The following is a 22527-nucleotide window of genomic DNA, read 5'->3' as shown; positions in this document are numbered from 1 at the left end:
ATCCTTGCATCTGATTGGCTGAGAGCAAATTTGTCAGACAAATTTGTCAGACAAAACGCTTCATGAAAATAATGCCCCCCATGCTATCGTGTTTGGAAGGTCAGGGTATGCGTTGATGGCACTGGTGACACTTGCCATCCTTTCGTTCCAGTGTGAGGGAGAGTGATCGAGTGCCAGTGAAGGAGGGTGGACTTCCTTAGCCTATGCTTGAAAGGCTTGCCACAAAGGGCTACCTTGAACATAGCGTTGACAAGATGGTTACTAACATGGAAGGCATGGGTCTGATGATAATCTAATAAAGGTTGGGGCAAAGTCTCCAGAACATGAAGTACTCCACTATTGTCTTGAGATGGGTCAGTACTCGGCTCATGTCATCCAAGGACTTTCTATGAGACGTAAAGGCAAGATCATCTGCAAACGTCCTCCGTGAAGTGAATGTAATGTCACCACATATATGTTAAAAAGACCTCTAGTGGAGTTAGTTTATACAGCCACCATTAAGGAGGCCATCATTCAGAGTCCTAACACAGCTGGTCTGGTTACCGAGAGCAATCCTGAATCTGCAAATGCTGAAGATTAAAGACAAGCAGTGTGAAGTTGTTATAGCACTGCTTTCAGAATGAGGCAGCACTGTAAAGATCTCAGTCTCCCTCGACATCATAGGCCTATGCTCAAACACATTCACTCCGAAAAAAAAAAAAAAAAAAAAACGGTGGTAAAATTCATCTACCATATACAATTCATGTAGGTTAACATTAAAACTTTGGGGCATTGTTTTCATTTCAGAGATTTGACAACAGGAAATGAGGTGGTCCCTTTTTCCACTTCCCCTGCCTCATGTTCTTTCTCGGATGAGGAGACTGAAAAGTTTGTATAATATAACTTTTAGATAATGTAGAACAGGACAGTTAATTAGGTGATACGCTATCAGCGTATCACCTATTGTGATTGTCAAAATCTCTCTTTATTTTTTTTTTTATTCTTCTTTCTTTCTGGACAATTTTGTGTCGTCAATATCTCAAGAATGACATTACGAAATAACATGACATTTTCAGTCAACATGTCTCATGACAAAATCTAGCCACAATAAGGTTTTCATGACAGTAACATATCTATGACGTCATCTAGGCGCCATTTTGTGATTTTCGGACCTTGTCACATGATCGATCATAACTTCATAACTAGATGTCATTTCTGTATCATTTTCGCTGGACATAAAGTTCAGGTCACGCTCTATCTTACTTTTTAACGCTACTTACCCAGGTCATCATTATGCGCGCGTAAGCGCGCGTCAAAATTTTAAAAGGCTCAAAACGACTTCCCAATGGGAAATCTCGAAGTTTGAGACAATTTTAAGCGTTTCAAACATTTTCTCGCGTGCGCGTCCGTCCGCGCAATTTCGCGCGCAGAGCCCGTAAGCAACATGAAAATGCAATTTTTTTGACTGATTTGGATTCCTGATACTTTGAGTAACAATATCCATTGATTTCCGATCGATTTCGACCTATAACAAAGGAATGCACTGGCGTCAAAGTTGAAATTCCGCGTGCGCGTCTTTCTGCAAATATAGTGAAAAAAACATGTCTTTATTTCGTCATAGCTCTTTAAATCGTCCGTTGACCCTATATTTCCATTGCATATTACAAAAGTATATGAATTGTAAATAACATTCCAAGTATCAATATTGCCAGGAAAACGCGATGACGTCATCATATCGTCATTTTAAATAAAAAAAAAGTGGAATTGATTTTTTTGAGGTACTGTTTCTGACATTCATTTGCTCGTATCTCTGTTGTTTAAGCTCAATATTATCCCAAATTCAGATATGTTGTACTTTGAACATTTGCCTCTGAAGTCCATGTGATGGTTTTGAAATACGATGCCATCATCATACTAGAAATTGTGATTAAATGTAAAGACTCAAAATCAGACAAGTTTACGTGTTATGTCTATGGGAGGTGATTTTTTTTTAAACCATGCGTTGACTTGACAACGTTTAAGCACCTTTACCTCATCTGATTTTGCTCCATTTCCTCTGAAACATACGTATGTTGTAGCTGAGACAATAAGCTTTAGTAATCATGCATTTTATGTTTTCAAATCTCCTCATCAGGTTGATAATTTTGTAGTTTAAAACTGAAAATGAGAATGCAATATGTACAGAACGATTCACAATTTTTCTTTGCAACTGTATATTGATCGAATCCACGCTGCTACTTGTGAGAAGTTGAATAGCGCCATCACAAGTCCACACACATTCACGATAGTATTTAGATTTAAGTTTCGCACTCAATCTTCAGGACAGCCGTGTGGCATAATCGCTTAGCGCTCTGGGTGTTCATAACGCCTTACCGGAAGCTGAGAAGTTCGACTCCCGCAGGACTTTTTTTCCGTTCTTTCTTTTTCTCTCCTTTTTTTTTTTTTCCGGCAGTTCAGCTTTACTCCGATGTCATTTATCATATTATTTTATCAAGTGTACCTAACCGTGAACACGGCTGCTCTATTTCCCTTGTTTTGTATTGGAGTTTGGAGATTGGGTTTGCTTCATTAATTTTGTCACACTTAATGTTGTAAATTGCCCCTTGTTACAGTGTCCCGCTTGCCACCTTTCGTTTGCTCTTTCCTTTTCTCTTCATTGGTTATTGTTATACTGTAGCAGGATAGGTAGGAACATGTACGTTTAAATAACTTGCAGGAATGGGAGCTGAATTGATTAACTCTAGTCCAGGTGTATGGCGTCTCGCTCATCTCTTTGAAATTCCAGGTTGTTATTGTTTGACCCAATAACGGAGTTTTAGACAGGTTTTATGTTGCTATAGAGGTATCTTGTGCCACATGAATGGCACACTCTTAGTTCGAGAAGACTTACCATCATACTTCAAATTGTGATTAAAGGTAAAGACTCAAAATCAGACAAGTTGACGTGTTATGTCTATGGAAGGTGATTTTTTTTAAACCATGCATTGACTTGACAACATTTAAGCACCTTTATCTCATCTGATTTTGCCCCATTTCCTCTGAAACTTAAGTATGTGATAGCTCAGACAATACGCTGCAGTAATCATGCATTTTATTTTTTCAAATCTCCTCATCAGGTTGATAATTTTGCAGCTAAAAACTGAAAATGAGAATGGAATGTGGACCAAACTATTCCTGAATCATCTTTCACATATAAGCTTGCGTTCCTCATACTTTCTCGTCAAGACGTACATGGCCGAGAGGATGAAGGCGACGTCACAAGAGACGTGAGGTTGCACACGTACGGGTTCGAACGCCATAAGAACACGAAACAAAATACTTATATCTTTTGCTTTTTTTTTCTTTTATGGAGTATTCACCTTCGTCCATTTAGAAATCATGTTTTCATGTAAACGTACACACACACAGGCACCCACACAAACACACACACACACACACACACACAATATCCCTACTGAATATCAATGTAAATTTGTGTTGTGTATATATAGCATACATAGATAGATTTAAGTTTAGCACAAGATCTTCGGATCTTCCGTGTGGCAGAATCGCTTAGACCAGGCGTCCACTAGGGCGCGGACAAGACGCGGACAAGCCCCGGAATGCAAATTTGGTATTCCGCACTCTTTCGGGAACCTGTCCGCACGTTCCTGAACGTGTCCGCTCACTGTCCTGAACATGTCCGGGCGTTTCCGCACCTTCGGGAGAGAGAAAAATTTCCGCGTCCAAATTTTGATCGAGACCAAAATTTGGACGCGGAAATGAACTTCCTGACACCTTCGGCGACTTGTCCTGACGTTGTCCTGAGGATGTCCCGCTTGTCCGGAACCCTTCCGCTCCTTCCGCACACGCTCCGGAAAGAATCCCGCGGTGTGGGGAAGCTTCCCGAATGAAAGCGGAAGACACCAGGAATGTTTTAGGACAGCGCGGAGCCGATGCGGATCTATATATGCAAGTGTCCGGAACCGATGCGGAAATTTCGTGATCCAGACACGAAAATGTTGACACTTTCCGCGAGCGTCATGCCAATGAAAAGCAAAATGAGCAAGAAGGGAGGCGAGGCTCCCACGCAAATATCCCCATCACAGGCACACCTTTCGTCTGGTGATGAAGAACAGGTAAATCTAAGGAATTTCCGGTCCCAGAAGGCAAAGAAGAAGGTAGTAGAGACTGTGCCAAAAGCAACCAGAAAGAAGTGAAATCAGCCCCCTAACTTCCTAGTGAGTTTGTTTTGATTTTGATCTTTTCAGAAATTATTTTTCATCTGAGTGACTTTCCTGGTTCCTATTACTTACTATAGTACATTTTCCTTTGTGTTGTTTTCGTATTTTATTTGCAGACAAACTAGGTTGTCCAATGTGACAGCCCAGCTAAAAAATCACAAAAGTAGGTGGAAGTACACTCAGAAAAAAAAAAGCATAGAATTTTTGGCTAAATGTTAATGTATTATATAAACATCAACAAGTTGTTATTCATACGTAAATGCTTTCTACTGATACAACATATTAGAACAAAAGACAAATTCATCACACTACAAAGCATGAATTCAATTGCAAAGATATGCCTGTGGTCTCATTACAATGCATTATCTTTGAAGCCCAAAATAACAATGAAAGCTAAAGATGATGGAGGAAAATGAAGAATTTTCTGTCACTTCAAAACTCAAGTGAAATGAGAGAAAAAGCAATAAATCATAAACTCGAAAAAGTGTTAGATTTTTGTCTTTCTTTTGCTTTGTTTTTTGCTGAGTGTATATATTTAAGTACACATTAAGCATCACAAATCATTTCAGAAATATTCTTTACCTGAATGATTTTCGTAGTTGTTATTTCCTATTTTTTCTTCTTTTTGTTTTAGTTGCAAACAAACTCGATGGTCCAATTTGACAGCCCAACTGAACCCCTCCCCCCCCCCAAAAAAAAGTAAAATAAAGTAGGTTACAAATATTTCCCCATTTTTACACTTCATTGGCAATAGGTTAGTAAGCTCTAAGCATGAAAATGTTCAAAAGTGATCAAAATAAGAGAGGGTTAGAGATGCACAAGGGTAAAAATCAGAGAAAGAAAAACAAATTTAATGATTAGGATCATTTTGGCATGCTCTACAGAAGCAGACAAAACATGTATATACTTCACGATGGATAAAGCACATATCTAAAAAAAGGGAATAAAGAATATATATATATATATATATATATATATATATATATATATATATATAGTAACATAAGTAACAGATAGTAATATAAGTAACAAAACTGCAACAAAGTTCATGCTGTATTCACCAACGGTTTATTTCTTGCGAAGAAATAAATCGTTTGTGAATACAGCATGAACTTTGTTGCAGTTTTGTTACTTATCTTTTTATCTTGCCCACACGTGGACTACCTTATCAACATGATTATATATACATAATTATATATATATATATATATATATATATATATATATATATATATATATACATATATATAAATTTACATTTTTATGCATATTATATATATATATATATATGGTTCAAAAAGTTTGCGAATATCATCCATGTGACTGTAGGCAGAGAAAAAATTGTTCTCCCAGATGAGACAAATGAGAAAAAAAAAAAATGAGTCAGCCGACATGCAGACACTCCTATTCTTCGATTTTGGTGGTCACATTTATCAAATGATATTGACCAATCATATTAATATAATATCAGCCGCTACTGCGGAAGCAAAACAACGAGCATCAATGACGGCTAGCAGTCAAATGAGGAAAAGTTAAAGTCAGCGCCAAATTTATACCTTTCCATTTTCCTGGTATTGTCCGCAGTTTGTCCGCATGCCTAACTTTTGTTGTCCGGAAGGCATCCTGATTGTCCGCGTTCATTCCTGGTGTAATCCTAAATGTTTCCGCGCTGCCCGGCTACGATTAGCATATTCCGAGGTATTTCGCGCTCTTCCGGAGTGATTCCTAGGAATGTCCGCAGTCAGTCCGCGGACAGTCCGCGGACAGTCCTAGGAATGTCCCAGGACAAGCCGATTCACAAAGTTATTCCGCGTTTGTCGCGGACAGGACGCCGAAATAACAAATTTTGCTTCCGCAACCCTTCCGGGGCTTGTCCGCGCCCAAGTGGACGTCCGCCCTTAGCACGCTGCGTGTTTATAATGCCCGACCGGAAGGAGAGAAGTTAATCGAGTCCCGCAGGACTTTTTATGCCTCCGCCACGAAGTGGTGCCGGAGGCATTATGTTTTCGGGTTGTCCGTCCGTCCGTCCGTCCGTCCGTCCGTCCGTCCTTCCGTCCGTCCGTCCGTCCGTCCGTCCGTCCGTCCGTCCTTCCGTCCGTCCGTAATGAATTTTGTGGACAAGGTAACTATCAAAACCTGTTGAGGTATCCTAATGAAACTTGGCATGTATGTGTATTATGGGGTGAAGTTGTGCCTATCAACTTTTGGGTGCACATGCTCAAGGTCAAAGGTCAAAAGGTCAAGGTCAAATACATAAAATTTCACTATTTCCACCATATCTATTGAATGCGTGAAGATATTTTCTTTAAACTTAGTGTATACATGTATTACCCAATTAAGATTCTCTGGTGAAAGTTTGGGTCATGAGGTCAAAGGTCAAAGGTCAAAAGGTCAGGGTCAAATACATAAAATTTCACTATTTCCACCATATCTATTGAATGCCTGAAGATATTTTCTTGAAACTTAGTGTATACATGTATTACCCAATTAAGATTCTCTGGTGAAAGTTTGGGTCATGAGGTCAAAGGTCAAAGGTCAAAAGGTCAAGTAAAAATATTAAAACTTTTTTTTTCCATACCTTGGAAAATTGTTCAAGGTATCTTCATGGAACATAGTATATACATATACTGACTGGAAGTGATTATCTAGAGAATGTAGGGTTCATGGGGTCAAAGGTCAGGGGTGAAAGGTCAAGTGCAACACTTCAAAATTGTGTGGCGCTCCGTCGGAATGAGTCAAAAGTCGCAAAAAATGAGATCGTAGTTATGCCTATAAGTGAATTCTACAGACTCTAAGCTTTACACTGATATGTAATACAACTCATTTCGACATCCCTATAGATCATAAAAACGAATATTAACCACGTTTGTTATGTCAGTTGATTTTCTAAATAACGGAGAAAATCGCTCTCAAAGTTCAGGCTGTGTTCATGCTCACAACCTGTTTCTTTCACGGGACGAAACAATACAACAGTCCTGCTTAGCGACGGCGTTTACGCTCCATCGCACGCACTACCGTATAAGGCGATAGCTTGGGTATGTAAGATAATCAACCAATCGCAGGACAGGTCTATCATTAACGATTCTGACCAATACGGCAGCCCGAATGTAAACTTCGGCGCGTTAGTGTCCGTGCCGCTGCCGCCGCATGAATGAGTCGGTAGGCGTTGTTTGTCGGCTGCGTTGTGGTTTGCCGCAATTTTTAACTCACAAACAATAGGAAACAGTAGAAAGAAAAGAAGGCACGCAATGCGTCTAATACGAGAAGCGTCTTCTAGCGAGGGCGTTGATCGCTTCCATTCTCCTCCCATGTTGTTGTCAATGGAAACTAAAGAGGATGCGTTTAGCAAGTACCAATACCTAAATAGAACCTGAGAACCTATTGTAGGCGGGCACGCAATGCGTCTTACGAGAAGCGTCTTTTAGCGAGGGCGTTCATCGCTTCCATTCTCCTCCCATGTTGTTGTCAATGGAAACTAAAGAGGATGCGTTTAGCAAGTACCAATACCTATTAAATAGAACCTGAGAACCTATTCTAGGTGGGGGTTCAAAAGACAGCATCGGTAGAAAAGTCAATGAAGTTGATTAACGATAGTCGTCTTTTGAGATCGTGTTCTTTGCGTGTACTTCAAACCCTCAAATTACGCACATGGTCGTAATGTTGCACAACATCAAAAACTGCTTTCGCGTCTTTTCTGCTGCAGCTGTATACAGCCGTAACATTATGAATTCCCGCCATATTAAAGGCACATTTCCTTTATAGGCGTTGCGTGCACAGTAATTATCGCTTATCACGCTTGCCAATGCTGCACATATTATACGTATCAGAAGCAAAGGTTGATGTAGGCTTGACAGCTTCACGTTGGGTTTACAATGATTCTCAGTCACTTTTCTAATAGCATAGCATATAAAAAACAATTAACTTGTAGCTTAAGCGGAATTATTTTTTTTTTACATCACATGTGCAGTTACCTTCTTTCTGCGTTTGAGAAGTGGATCATAAATAATAATACTGAAAAATATTCGAAATTAATACTTAGGCCTTCTTCACTTCGTTTTGTATTCACAAACCTTATCAGAAAGAAAAAATGATTGCTTGATTACTTTCGGGTAAAGGAACTACCGGAAAGGAACCGCATTTAATTTTCTTGTTAACGAACCTAAGCTAATAGCAAACCATATTTCATTGTGTGATTAACGAACCTTCAGAATAATCAATTGTATTACCCCCCTCCCCCAAGGAAAAAAAAAAGCATTTCAATGTCATGCGTTGTCAATAGCGATAAAAGGCCCGTTTTTATTTCGTAGTCTGTCTCAGTACTCCTGTGCTTATTTCTAAGGATGTGCCTCTCTTAATGATTGCGATTGATGTTCAACTATTTCTTTCACGCGAGCTTGAACAGGAAGAAGCTAAAATTCAGGCAAGGAGACGAGTTCTCTTCCATGAGATGCAATCATTAAGACACATCTATTCACGAAAGTTGTGTGATTGCTTATGTGCTAAAGAATTGTGTCCATTACATGAATCAGGCACTATACAAAACGGTTGAAATCTACTGAAAGTCGAACTTCGTTTTGTTTTTTGTTTTTTGTTCAATTTCATTTCAATTTTAAGCGGGGATAGACTAGAAATTAGTTTGTCTATACTGGCAGGAGACATTACAGTTTTCCAGTACATGCTCCGCATTTAAACAGTCGCCATATTTTCGTGGTCAGAATCAGATAATGGACACGTGATATATTATAAAAATGAAAATAGAAAACAACGAACACGCCATATGTACAAACATTATGAACTTCAATGAATTAAACTTACCTGTGATATTCTGCATAAAAAACAAGCACGCCGATTAAATGATTTAATATAGTTAATAGAGCACACAGCGATATCATGCATGGCAGATCAAATCAAGTTCAATTGGTGAGAAAGCTAAATGAAGTTAAAAAGTTGACTTCTTTTCGTTTCTCTTTCAATTCATGAAAACAGAATTACATTGTATATCTATTGAAGGGAATTGTCTCTGTTGCAAACGATCGCCATATATAGCACTGTTAGTCTCCTGCGCAAATCCGAATCCCTAAATACTTTAATTTTTGCTTGATAATGTAATAACCCTGCTCATAATTTCATAAAGGACTCGCAAATTCAAAGTTTCAAACCGTATACTAAAACATTATATTGTATACGGTGTATTTCAAAAAACATTTTGAATGCGTTGCGTGTTAGTATGTTAATAGCACCAATCTGCCTTTTATTTTCCGTACGTAAAGCGCACAGAAACGTAACCAATTGCTTCAAAATACAGTGAAATGCATTGTACGGCGTGGTACTATCATTAGAAGTATATCCCATTCATTTTTACTTTTATTTGCTTGAACCAAACCATGTGTCATTTTCGTAGCGACATCACTAGGAATTAGAATGTATGAAGATAATCGTTACTCATTTTTTTTTGGGCTACTATTATAGCATTTACATTTTCCAACTTTTATTGACATGCAGTACTATGTTACTGTATTGTTACGATTACGAATGTTGGTAATGAATTCAAAAGACTGCAATCGAACTACAAAGGTAATAGCTGTTTTGAAAGTAGTTCGATACAAGTTCAAAACGCGATCGAAGTCATTGTCATAGGGGGAACTGATAGCTCTAGAAAACTTGTTTAGGCTAGTAAAGATTGCCGTATAGGCAATCTTTGTAGAAAGTTTTGACTTAGACCGTATATTGAGTATTTTGAGAAATTTAATAAAGAATTATTTGTTTTGATTATGTCAAGAAATAGTTTGAACTATGAGAATAAAAAGGCGCGGTTACCCAAACAATGTCGTAGTTCGATTAGACAGTCATGATGGGTAAAGTGGATTCATGACTTGACTAATCCTTACTGAATTGATGATCACTTCTGTAAACCATCAGTTATGTCTTGTAATCGTAGTCAAAATTCTTTTGAGCGATGAGACGAAAACCAACAAACAAAATGCCGTGTATCATCGCTCGAGATTCCAACATTTGGCGTCACCCGACCAACAATAAGTGACAAATCAAATGGAATATTATGTTGTGGGATAGCAGACTGTGTTACGATTTTTAAATGTTTCGCGCAATTGTTTAAAAAAAAAGAGAGAGAAAATGAGGCAAAGTTCAAGAAATTAGAAAAAAGCACGTAAATGCAGGCGATCATGTTTGATAATCAAAGTAAGAGATTACAATCGGCCGTGCGGATGTATATGATTGCCTTATTTACATGTCTGATTTCTGTAAACTATGTGATATTTAAATTTAAGTTCCCTTCCCTCCTTGATAGAAGTTTTGTTGGGTTTTCGCTATAGGCATTTATTAGGAAACGCTGTAAAAACGACAACAAATGCCTACTATACATCAAGAGATGACCTACACATGAAACACACAAAATCTCTACGTTCTGATATAAATCAACTGCTTGTTTGTTTGTTTGTTTGTTTGTTTTGAATTACCATGGTCTTTGTCGGGGGAAAGATGAAGAAAAGTAGTAGAGTGTATCACTCTCAAATCCGGATGATTGCGATAAGTGTGTATCCCCGCCCTTTATACAGGTAAACTATTTAAGCTTGGTATGCTATTATAAAAGCCTGCATGTGTCACGCGGAAGAACTGATTCCGTGATCACTTTTAGCCTTTCATAAAATTCACGTTTTAAGATGGTAACGATAGCTTGTAGGAGATAGAGTAAGTTAGCGTCACTGACTGTGGTTCTGAACACAAAAGGAGACTGAAAAATTCCTTTACAAATTAGCAGACATAATGCCGATCCTCCAACACTGTTACTCCATTCCGTCATTGATTCTGCTATCAATGGCGAAGAAAGAATACTGGTTGCGTGATTATCCACCCCTTGAAAGCAGGAAGTTTACCTTTCATTGTTTAAGGCTTCGTTGATGCGGGGTTTACTCGGATACAAGGCGTGAACATTGCCGTCCGAGTTCTTTCATTCGAAATTCCTCAGAATACGCAATTCAATGGGCAATTAGCGCTGCTACTTGGCAAAGCTGTTAGCCAACCCAATTCTTTGCAGACTTGACCTCTCACATGTCAGCTACACGCAACACACGGCAAACAGCTATCATTACACACATTCTGATTAAAAAACAAAACAAAATGAAGAAGCACACTTTTGAGTAGCGACACAGCTTTCTGTCCCTTTCTCAAATAGGTCCTACTTCTAAAAAAATACACAGATGACTAGAGTCAGAATATCCTCCAAAGGGAACACGAGCTATCTGGGCATTAATAATGTTTGTCTTCCGATTTCTCTCCATGCCGTCACGGCCCAAACCATCATAAGTAATAAGGCAATAAGTTTCATTAACCAGGGAAATAATAGTACGCATTACATACATTTGGCGAATTATCACACAAATTGTCGACTTTATAAAAACGAGAATAATTGACAACTTAGGCCCTACTATATCTCCAGAGATGAACTTTAAACAGCAAGTCACATACCAGGGAACGAAAGTTATGATTATTTGAACAAATTCATTAATGAGGCCAATTAATAACCGTTGTAAAAGTACACACACGCATAAAAAGGTTTCGAGTTCGATATGTGATCATTGTATTAGCTCATAGATAAAGTATCATAAATTTTGCGTGATCGTTCGTTGGAATTATTTTTTTCAGTGCGATTTGTGCGTCATGTCAATCACCACTCATTGAAATGGAGTGCATGTATCAAACGAAACTCGCTGGTCATGTAACCAATAGCCTTGGTCAGCTCACTATTATTGCGTAATTCTATAGCCCTCGCCGCTTGGCCGCCGACGCCGCCGCGCGCACCATGCTTTGTTTTGTCTTCAAAGGGGTCAAGAGCAATGCCTCATTAGCATACACCCTAGCAACGGAGGCGGAGTCTCGATCTGGCAAGAACAATAGGTGCGAAACGCAACGCAAAGGCGAGCGTTCGAAAAAAAATGTAACCGAAAAAAATTGTCTCAGAAAAACGGTGATTTGGGACACTTGTACTCATTTTCACATGCTGAAATTTTCTGTACAAACAGATAAAACATAAAGGAATCAAAATCCGTCATAAAAAAATTTCGACCCGAGTAGTGCTTCCCCTTCATTTTCGGCTCATTACGGGAAAACTCCCCGTGCGACTTATGACTCATTTTGTCGGAGCGCCACACAATTTTACTATTTCCCTCCTATCATGCAATGCCAGCAGGGTTATTTTTTTTTTACACTTGGTGTATGCATACATGTGTAACCTAATAGAAATTCTCTGGAAAGTTTTTTTTTTCTTCTTTTTTTGCCTCAAAGGTCAAAAGGTCAAAGATCAAGTGAAAGTGCTGAACTAACTTTTTCCTCCATATCTCGGAAGTGGCTCAAGTTATCTTGAAACTTAGTACATATTATGCATGTTCTACCTGAAAGTGATTATCTTATGAATTTTAGGGTCAAGGGCCAGATGAAAATGGTAACAATTTACTATTCAATTCAGAAATTGCACTTTTTCTCCACACCTGTACCTTGAAAAGTACTCAATGCCTAAATGTATGAATGGGTCAAAGTCGAGTTAAAGTCCTTAAATCCCTAGATACATGCTCTCCTATTCATCCAATTAAACCTAGGTCAAGGAAGGTGAACATTCAACACATTTGTGACAAACTTGTCATTTCAATATTTTGCCAATTTTGTGAAAATGTAATCACACATTGTCCACATGTACTATCTAGACCTATTGGGAAAATCATGCATTATGGCGGAGGCATACCAGTCGCCAAAGCGACATTTCTAGTTCCTTTTATTTCTTTTTTCTTTTTTTCTGCAGTTGAGCTTCACTCTGATGTCATGAACAAAGCTACTCTATTTCCCTTGTTTTGTATTGGAGTTTGGAGGTTGGATTTGCTTCATTAATTTTGTCACACGTAATGTTGTAAATTGCCCCTTGAAAAAGTACCCCGCTTGCCACCATTCGTTTTCTCTTTCCTTTTCTCTTCATTTGTTCTTGTTATAACGTTACTGTAGCAGGATATTCAGGAACGTGTACGTTTACATAACTAATAGGAATGGGAACTGAATTAATTAACTCTAGTCCAGGTGCATGGCGTCTCGCTTATCTCTTTGGAATTCCAGGTTGTTATTGTTTGACCAAATAACGGAGTTAAAGACAGGCAGGGAAGGAAGTGACTTGATATTGCTTCATAATGAGGAATTTCGGGCAACACCTTTCCAAGTGTAGTGATTATGACGGGGTTCTCTGTCATTTATTTTCGTCATGGCTGTTTCACTAGTTAACCATAGGTGATATATGTTGCTGGCATCTGGGAGAATATAACAGATCAGTACCAAACTGGAATAGCCCAATAAGCAATGTGGTAAGCGTTCAATTTTTTATATTTCTTCTTTAAAGTCAATCACTACTGATCGAGATACACAATATAATATGACACGTTCCACTGGTAGTTTAGGAAAAGGGAGTTAATGCACGATGCAATAAAATGTGCTACCATTGATTTTAGACTAGACGTCATTGTGGTGTGGTACTGGTGATGGTAAGGGAACCATAGATTGCTTTTAAAGTAATGAGACAATCATTGGACCTTTGCATCAAGACCGTATTCCCATCTAGAATATAATGCATGTTCGTGCGGTGTTTTTTTTTTTAATCCTGACGTGGACATTTTCTTTTTCTTGTTTTTAATTTAAGAATGTTATATCTAAATTTGTTTCTTTCCCCTAACATTTTTTTTTTTTGTTGAATATAAAGTTGGACGTTCCGTGACCAAGTAGAAGAGCAGCGATTTAGTTACAGTTTCAATGCATCTTGTTTACCATATTCTCTGACATTAAATTGATGGTTATTGTATTCTGTCTATATGCCTGTTAATGTTCATAAAACACTGCTATAACAACTAATGCATTTGCTTCACTTGTCACACGCAATGATATGGATTGCAGTTGTGCATGCAGTTTTCCTTTTGCCACCTCTCGTTTTTCTCTCCCCTTTTCCCTCACTTTGGTTTTGTTATACTGCAGATGGGAATGATTATAATAACATAACCCAACTTGAAGTAGAAATGAGAACTGAATAAATTAACTCTAGGCCAGGTGTATACAGCGTCTCGCTCATCTCTTTGAAATTTCAAGTTGTCATTGTTCGACAACGGAGTTGAAGACAGGCTTTATGTTGCTATAGAGGTATCTCGCGCCACATGAATGGAATGCATGTACGCTGAAATTAGTAATGAACTTTTTCATGTCCATCCCTGCCAATAAAAGTGTGTTTGACGGGGTTCTGTGTCATTCTGCCTACGAGAAAGCAAAGTTTTATTTTCGCCATGGCTGTTTCTCTATGCCTATCCGTGGGTGATGGGTGTTGTTGGCATCTGGGCAGTAAAGAACCGAGTATCATGATATGCCTATAGTAGTGGTGTCATTGATTAGGAATTAATGACACGATTAAGCACTCCTTCCACTTCTAACTGTCCCATTTGAATGTGTGTCGATCACGTGAGATCGTCATAAATTATCATTCACGTATAAGCTTACGTTCAAAGTGTACTCTTAGTTGGAGGAGACCTATAGTTACATGGTTAAAGGTGATGTCTCTTTCGCTAGAGCCGTACGTTTGGGCCGTTTTTCTTTTGCCCTTTTCTCTTTAATTGAGGTATCACTTTCGTCCAGGATAAATCACATTCTCATGTAAACAGACTCACTTGCTCTATATCCCTTGTTTTGTATCGGAGGCTTCATTGGTTTTACTGCTGGTAAATCTCACAGGCTTGTATATAGCTGTTAGAGCTCTCTGAACTGATTATTGTGATAGCAAGATTAGAGGGAGTCATATTGGTTATGTAAATAATGGTCAAAGGTCATGTTTTAAAATGCCACTGTTAAAGCCAGGATGGTTATAAACACTTAATTGTCATGTTTTATTTGTACGTGCCGAGGATCACTTGGACCCCGTTTACAGTGCGAGGCTCGGCCGCGGTTCGGCCGCGCCGAGCCCACCTTCATTTCGGTATAAACGCGCAAAAGGCCAAATGCGGGGCCAAAATTGGCCTCGCATTAGGCCACGCTCTGGAGGTGGTCTCGGCCGCGGCCGAGCCGCGGTCGCGCCCGGCCTTCAGTGTAAACGCAAACTGGGCTAAACGCGCGGCCACTTTTAGTCTGGCTTCCAAACCCTCGCCTGTACTATTTCGCTATTCAGGATATTAACCACTTCAACGTCGAAAACTAGTATAGTTTAAGGTGGTTTTGTCCTGCAAAGGATTTTCTCCTTCGGCAAAGGCCTTTGCCCGAACGGCGACTTCGTCGCCATGCACGGAATTCAGTTGGCAAAGGATCTGAAAACCAGACAATACCAAAATGCGTTTGTTTAAAAGTAGAGCGCCACTACGACAAAATATTGAAAGGTTTGAATCAAAAGCGCGGCCGAGCCCGGCAGTGTAAACGGACTAAATTGCGGGGCTCGGCCTCGCAATTGAGGTTGGCCTTGGCCGCAGCTCGGCCGCGGCTCGGCCCAGCCCCGCACCGTAAACGGGGTCTATGTTTATGCACTGTACGTACTCAAAAAGTCTGTAAATCGACTTAGTCGCACACGCACAGAATTTCCACTTAGTTTGTGTGACAGAAAAACAAATGTGATCTGAATAATGTCGGCCCAAAAAAGTTCAACTAAGTATCTCATTATAACTTCAAGGTGCTATATTTTATTCTTTTCTTTTTTTTTTTTTGTCGATCACGGATGACCGACATCTGATGTCCCCAAGCGTATCACCTAACTCGTCTTCAGTGTGACGAGTTTCATATCTCGTTGGAAATTTCATTTGTGTCATCATCTAGGATTCAGCCTTTTAATTCAGTAAATCAGAATGAATATTTTGATGTTGAACATGTCAAGGCAAGTAAGTATCAAATGTTCATATCTAATAATTCCTGATAAACGATCTTGATGTTGGCGTCAATTCAAGTTTTGGTGGATTTTTCCAAATACCTAGGGAAAAAATTCAGATTGAGGTAGCAAATTTGGAATTTTTGCATCAAAAAATAAAACAGCCTTTGTTAGTAACAACCTTCTGATTTATAATCAGCACACAAATTGGTAAACAGTATACCTGAATGACAGGAAAAAGAAAAGAAAATTTGTTTATTTCACACGCTCTGCCGTTCATATTGTGCAGGGGTATATGAGTGGCATCCATTTTGAAGTTTTGTACAGAGTGTATTAAGAAGAATAATAATAAGCCTAAAAACAATAAACTTTCTGTTTGTTTGCTTGTTTGTTTGCTTGTTTTGCTTGTGGCACTCATCAGATTTGCATTGCACATGCAAAACTTGATAAAAGCGTAGGTATGTGACTGAAAATTCGTCTTCTATTTCTATGCATATTGTTTGCCATTCATGTAGTACATGAGTATAGGAGTGGCGGCCATTTTGAATTGAAAATAAGCTTAAAATAATAAATGTACCTCTTCAAATGAAAAATTTCTTGCATGTGCAAGTAGAATTACTCAAGGAACAAAAATAAAAAAAAAAACTTTGATGGAATAATTTGTCATAAAATTGACATAACTGGGAATATCATGGCCAAATTAGCATATTTGGCGGCCATTTTGGATTTTTGCGTTTTGCCGAAAATGCTCAAGGTTACGCGAGTGGCATCAATGGGATTTGGAATCAGCACCCTCAAATTGACAAGAAACCATCAAAAAACATTGTATATATCAAAAAACAAGGTTAGGTGCACTTTCTATGGAGCCTAGCCTGGACTACAGTACCATTTTTCCAGTGTCTCCCAAAAGCTATTAGAGTAGAGGTGGGCTATAGAGGGTCAATTTTAGGTCATATTTTCAGAACATGCTCATCACACCTTAGTTTGATGACTTTTTGCCTACTGACACCATTTTTGAAAAAAAGAACAAAAAAAATGCAAAATCCGGGGTGCCCCGGCCGAAATTGTTAAAAATCCAAGATGGCCGCCGTTTTGGCTTTAAAAAGACATTTTTGGCCATAACTCGGCTATTTTTCGGTCTATTGTGATGGTTTTGGTGTCTAACCCCATGTTTTAAGGGTCAAGGAAATGGATTATCATGATAATTTTAGAGGAAAACCTAAGCTTCTACATGAAACTAACCTTTTTCCCATATTTAGGGTTAAATTTCCTTCTCCTTTACCCCTACCCGAACCGCCATTTTTTGCCTGTTTTTTCCGCATTTTTTTCAAGTCCTGTTAACTACCATACTTTTAATAAAAGTTCTAGCAATCCATTTTTTTTTTCTACCGACAATACAGCAAGAAATATACAGAAAACTTACGGTATACATGTATGTGTCATGCCAATACTGGTCATGTGGCTGGTGCATTCAGAATGCATGCTAACTGTGGAACCAGTATTAAATACTGTATCTGCTTTATAGCGTCCATTAACATTTTGGTCATAAGACCATTAACAATATAAATAAATAGATGATTAATAAATAATAACAAATAGCTTACATTATACATGGTTTACATATTTGTATGTGTCATGCACATATCGGTATATAGTGTGGCTTGTGCATTCAGGATGCATGGTACATTGTAACAGAAGCCAGTGCTTATACTGTATCTGCTTTGTAGTGCTGATAAACATTTGGTATTCACACCTGTAGTGCATGACACATATGTAAACCATGTATAATGTAAGTTATTTGTATTTCTTGCTGTATTGTTGCAAGAAAACACCATATTGATAGCTAGAACTTGTTATTAAGAGTATGGAAGTAGTTAACATGACTTGAAAAAAATACAGAAAAAAGTGCAAAAAAATGGCAGTTGGGGTAGGGGTAAAGGAGAAGGAATATTTATTATTATATCTATTTATTTATATCGTTAAAGGTCTTAGGACCAAAATGTTAATGGTCACTATAAAGCAGATACAGTACAATATAATGCTGGTTCCACAGTTATCATGCATTCTGAATGCACCAGCCACATGACCAGTATTGGCATGACACATACATGTATACCGTAAGTTATTTGTATATTTCTTGCTATATTGTCAGTAGTTAAAAAAAACAACAAACAAACATATTGCTAGAACTTGTTATTAAGAGTATGGTAGTTAACATGACTTGAAAAAAAAAATACGGAAAAAAGTGCAAAAAAATGGCGGTTGGGGTAGGGGTAAAGGAGAAGGAAATTTAACCCTGGTAAATATGGGTAAAAGGTTAGTTTCAAGTAGAAGCTTAGGTTTTACACTAAAATTATCATGATACTCCATTTCTTTGACCCCTAAAACATGGGGTTAGACACCAAAATCATCACAATAGACCAAAAAATAGCCAAGTTATGGCCAAAAATGTCTTTGTAAAGCCAAAACGGCGGCCATCTTGGATTTTTTACGATTTCGGCCGGGGCACCCCGGATTTTGCATTTTTTTTTCGTTCTTTTTTTCAAAAAATGGTGTCAGTAGGCAAAAAGTCATCAAACTAAGGTGTGATGAGCATGTTCTGAAAATGTCACCCTCTATAGCCCACCTCTAATTAGAGTTGAAAGTGAAAAGCGGGCTTAGGGAGTTGAGAAAATCAATGAAAAGAGACATCGTAGAAATGATTTTTCGCACTCGTCAAAAAACGTGCTTTGAATATTTAAAGCAGCAAAATACAACATTTTCGGTCTGCCTCAGACCTTCGTCAGTGTAAAGACAATGATATACAATGATAAACACGATTATGATGTGTATACAATGATATACAATGATAAACATGTTTATGATGTAAAACCTGATTTATCTTGTGTTATGTTTTTGTTGAAAAAGAAAAAAGAAGAAGAATGAAAATAAATGAATTGAATTGAAAAAAAAAAAAATCATTGTCATGGATATCCAACGAGAAGTTTTTTATTACAAAATTTTCGGTCTTCCTCAGACCCTCGTCAGTGTAAAGACAATGATATACAATGATAAACTTACAATGACGCAGCTAGGCTGTACACTAGTGACCCGAGCATGGACAGCATGCTTGGTGAAGACAACTGCCTCCCCCCCCCCCCCGAAAATATATGTAGAGAGAATGCCTTGGTGCTTTTCTGTTTGTCTCTGAAAGAAGGTGAGTTTCTTTTTTCTCCTCCATTGTGATCATACTTTGCTATAGTCGTATGCTAATCAATTTAAAAGAAATAAGGAAATGGACAAAGGTACAGGACATTGAAAAGATGCATGAAAAGATTGAATTACCTATAACACAATGTTTTCTCTCTCACTTATCTCTATCTGTCTGTCTGTCGTCCTCTCTCTCTCTCTCTTCTATGCTTCCTGCTGACCATTCGAACCCAACAGACGGTGACGGTACCCTTACAATGACGCAGCTAGGCTGTAGTGACCCGAGCCTGGACAGCGCGCTTGGTGCAGACAACTGCCTCCCCCCGCAAATGGTAACCACGAAGGCGAATCAAATAACGCAGTCAGCGGTCCAGGAAGGCGGCTTGCCAACCGGCATCACAGTCACCGATACGACTGGCTCCCTCTGCGTGTGCGATACGGACAACTGCAACGTCGTGCCGCAGGCTGGAGATGGTGCCGAACAGGACACCACGATGGAGACAACGACAGCGGGCGCTGTGCACGTCTTGGCGAGTGCGACTGTGCTGATTGGCTCTTTGCTTAGCGCCATCGTTTTCCGAGCCGTGTGATTGGATGATTGTGTCACCCAATAGGCAAATAGCCCCTGCTGTTGCTTCTCTGTGGCACAAAAATAATAGCAGAGGAAGTGTTCACATGATTAATATTCAAGATTATAAGATGTAGTTCTTTTTAACAAATCAATGCAAGTTTACAGCAAAAATGTCATCTTAATTTTAAAGAAACATTGGGAAAATTTCTATATAGGAAATATTCTTCAAAAGTAGATGTACGATAGTTTGTGACACGAGCCGGTACATTTAGCTCGTCTTGATGCTTTGTGTTGGAACACTTCCTACACAGAGATATTCATTTTGAATACGTAAAAACCATTTCTGTTTGCTAAGAAGTTCACATAAAAGGATAGTTTATTAATAGTCGATTTTATTAATCGGTGTGCATTTCAGAGCTGTAAATGCAAGCAAAAATCACTAAATATGCAAAGGCCACCTATATCGGTGATTGCCACAAAAAAATAACAATTGAAGTGTTTTTTTTTTCAATGAATTTACATTTGCTAAGATTAATACAAATAAACTGATTTTCTTGTGTCAGATAGGAATGAAATCTGTTTGTCTTTTACTTTAATTGCAGTTTAATCAGATGCATAGCTGTGTATTTCAGGAGAACTGCAGTGAAAATTATACATGGTGTAATAGTGTCATATTGGAAACATTTCTGACTGATTGATATGAGTGTTCTCATGTCATCGTAAACCTCGCAATGCAAAATTCAAGCCGTTGTAGGCGGTCATCAAGGTTCGTGTATTTTAGATGTAGTGAATATAAGGTAGGAGATGAGCTACCCATTGACGATCTTTGGTAGCATAAAATCTCGAAAAAATGGATCATCATTCTTGTTGTTGATTTTTACTCTTTTGCCTTGGCTCGTGATGCGTCATACTCCTGAAGGATTCAACTGACAGCTGGTTAGACATGATATAATTAAGGAGTGTGAGGCAACACTTTTTCAATGGTAACAAAAGAGGAAGAACAAAAAGTTCTGTTTTTCTATAGTAAAGATTTGTCTCTTTTTCTTTGTGCTTCCTTTTCCTCATATTCAAATATGCTATTTTCTCCTTCCTTTATTTCTGTCGTCTAGAGTTTGAAATGTATTTAATACTTACAGTCAGCTCCGTTGGTATACAATCATGGAATGCCATGCCTCTCGGAGAGATTTTAATTGATTATGACGTCTTGTAGATAATGATTGTGAATGTAGAGACTGAGTTGCCTTTCATTCGACATGTTCGACATGGCAATAACAAAGCATCTCTTGCCTCATGTCATTGAAAGGGTTAACAGTACTTGTACATGTGCAGTTGGATAATGCCTTCTCAATCAGGTATAATATACAGGTAATCATTTCTTACTCTGATGTGTGATTAATTACTGCAACAAAAGATCCTGTTCTTCACGAAAGATAACACACCAATCTTCCTTCTTTCACGCCTTGTTCAAAAAACTCTAGTAATTGTATAACATGACTGTAAATAAGCTGCCCCGCATGCGTTCTACAGTCCAGTTTTAGCAATTCGGACATTGATACATGACATGTATTATTTGAATGCCTTTGCATTAAGCATCGTTTTAACATCTAAATGCAAACCCATTGTTCAACGAATAATTGTTAATTCGACCAAGGTAGTAGAAATATGATTTGAATTACGGTGCATGTGTCGTTGCTTCATAAAACAGAATATGGGATGATGTAATGATGTATTATCCTGAAAGTCCGTTATATGAGTACAAATCTTTGCGTTAATTGTGCCTACAATCGGTTTTATTTCAAGGGCGACATTCACTCCACGTTTTCGCCGAACTCCCAACCAACGATTACGGGTTTGTATAAATCTGAAATATTATCACTTGTGTTTTCAAAGAAGAGTAGGGCATGATGTCAGTTATTGTACCGACCAACCCACAAGCTTTCGAGTTTATAGTGGTATCGATCTTATGGCTGAACATCTTCCCAATCGTCATGATCGATGAAGGTTTCGGGTATCTGAGGATCGTCTGTTCTTCATAACACAAAGGTTTTTGCCGTTCAAACCTCCAAAGCATTTGAAGTTACCTGCCGAGAATACCAGCAAACATTAGTTTGCAAAGACAAAAGAGTGATGTTTATGACTACCGGGATTGGAGTCGTTCTATCATGAAATTATTCTAAATACTGAAATCTTGTAGAACTAATTACAATCGTACCTCGAGAAGCAGTCATATTGAATCATAGTGAATTTATTATTCTTTCCACATTTTGTCACTTTTGTGTATATACCAAATGTTAGCCTGTACATCTGTGAATCTTGTCTCCTCCATACTATTGATTGCGGACAATACTGAGTGTTAGTATATAGGTTCGTTTTCAGCTAGATAGCAAATGAAATAAAGTAAGAGTGATACAAAAATGTTTTTTTTTTTCTGCTCGTTTCAATTTTCTTAACCTTTTCTTTAAAGGGTTGCCGAGCTATAAATGAGAACGTACAGTCAGCTGTAGTAATTAGAGTAACAGAGTATGACGCCTATATACAGGAAGTAAGTTTACATAGTTATTCTAAAATTCCATTTAGCTTCTCTGTCTCTGCTTCTCTTTTCTTGTCAGCCGGGTACTCATCATTAGTATACATGTAATATATATATATATATATATATATATATATATATGATATATATATGCATA

General features: G+C 38.2%; 1 protein-coding gene across 1 annotated transcript in view; it reads left to right on the top strand.

The window, feature by feature from the left end:
• LOC140229882 (uncharacterized) overlaps positions 1-22206 on the top strand; it is a 62121-nt gene extending 39915 nt beyond the window's left edge. Inside the window, exon 4 of the mRNA XM_072310088.1 lies at positions 19507-22206. Within this exon, the coding sequence (XP_072166189.1) occupies positions 19507-19859 (353 nt within the window). The 3' untranslated portion in view covers positions 19860-22206. The remainder of the gene's footprint in view (positions 1-19506) is intronic.
• The last annotated feature ends 321 nt before the right edge of the window (positions 22207-22527 follow it).

This window comes from Diadema setosum, chromosome 6, assembly GCF_964275005.1.
Source record: "Diadema setosum chromosome 6, eeDiaSeto1, whole genome shotgun sequence".
Lineage (NCBI taxonomy): Eukaryota > Metazoa > Echinodermata > Echinoidea > Diadematoida > Diadematidae > Diadema > Diadema setosum.
This window is presented reverse-complemented; position numbering and strand designations above follow the sequence as displayed.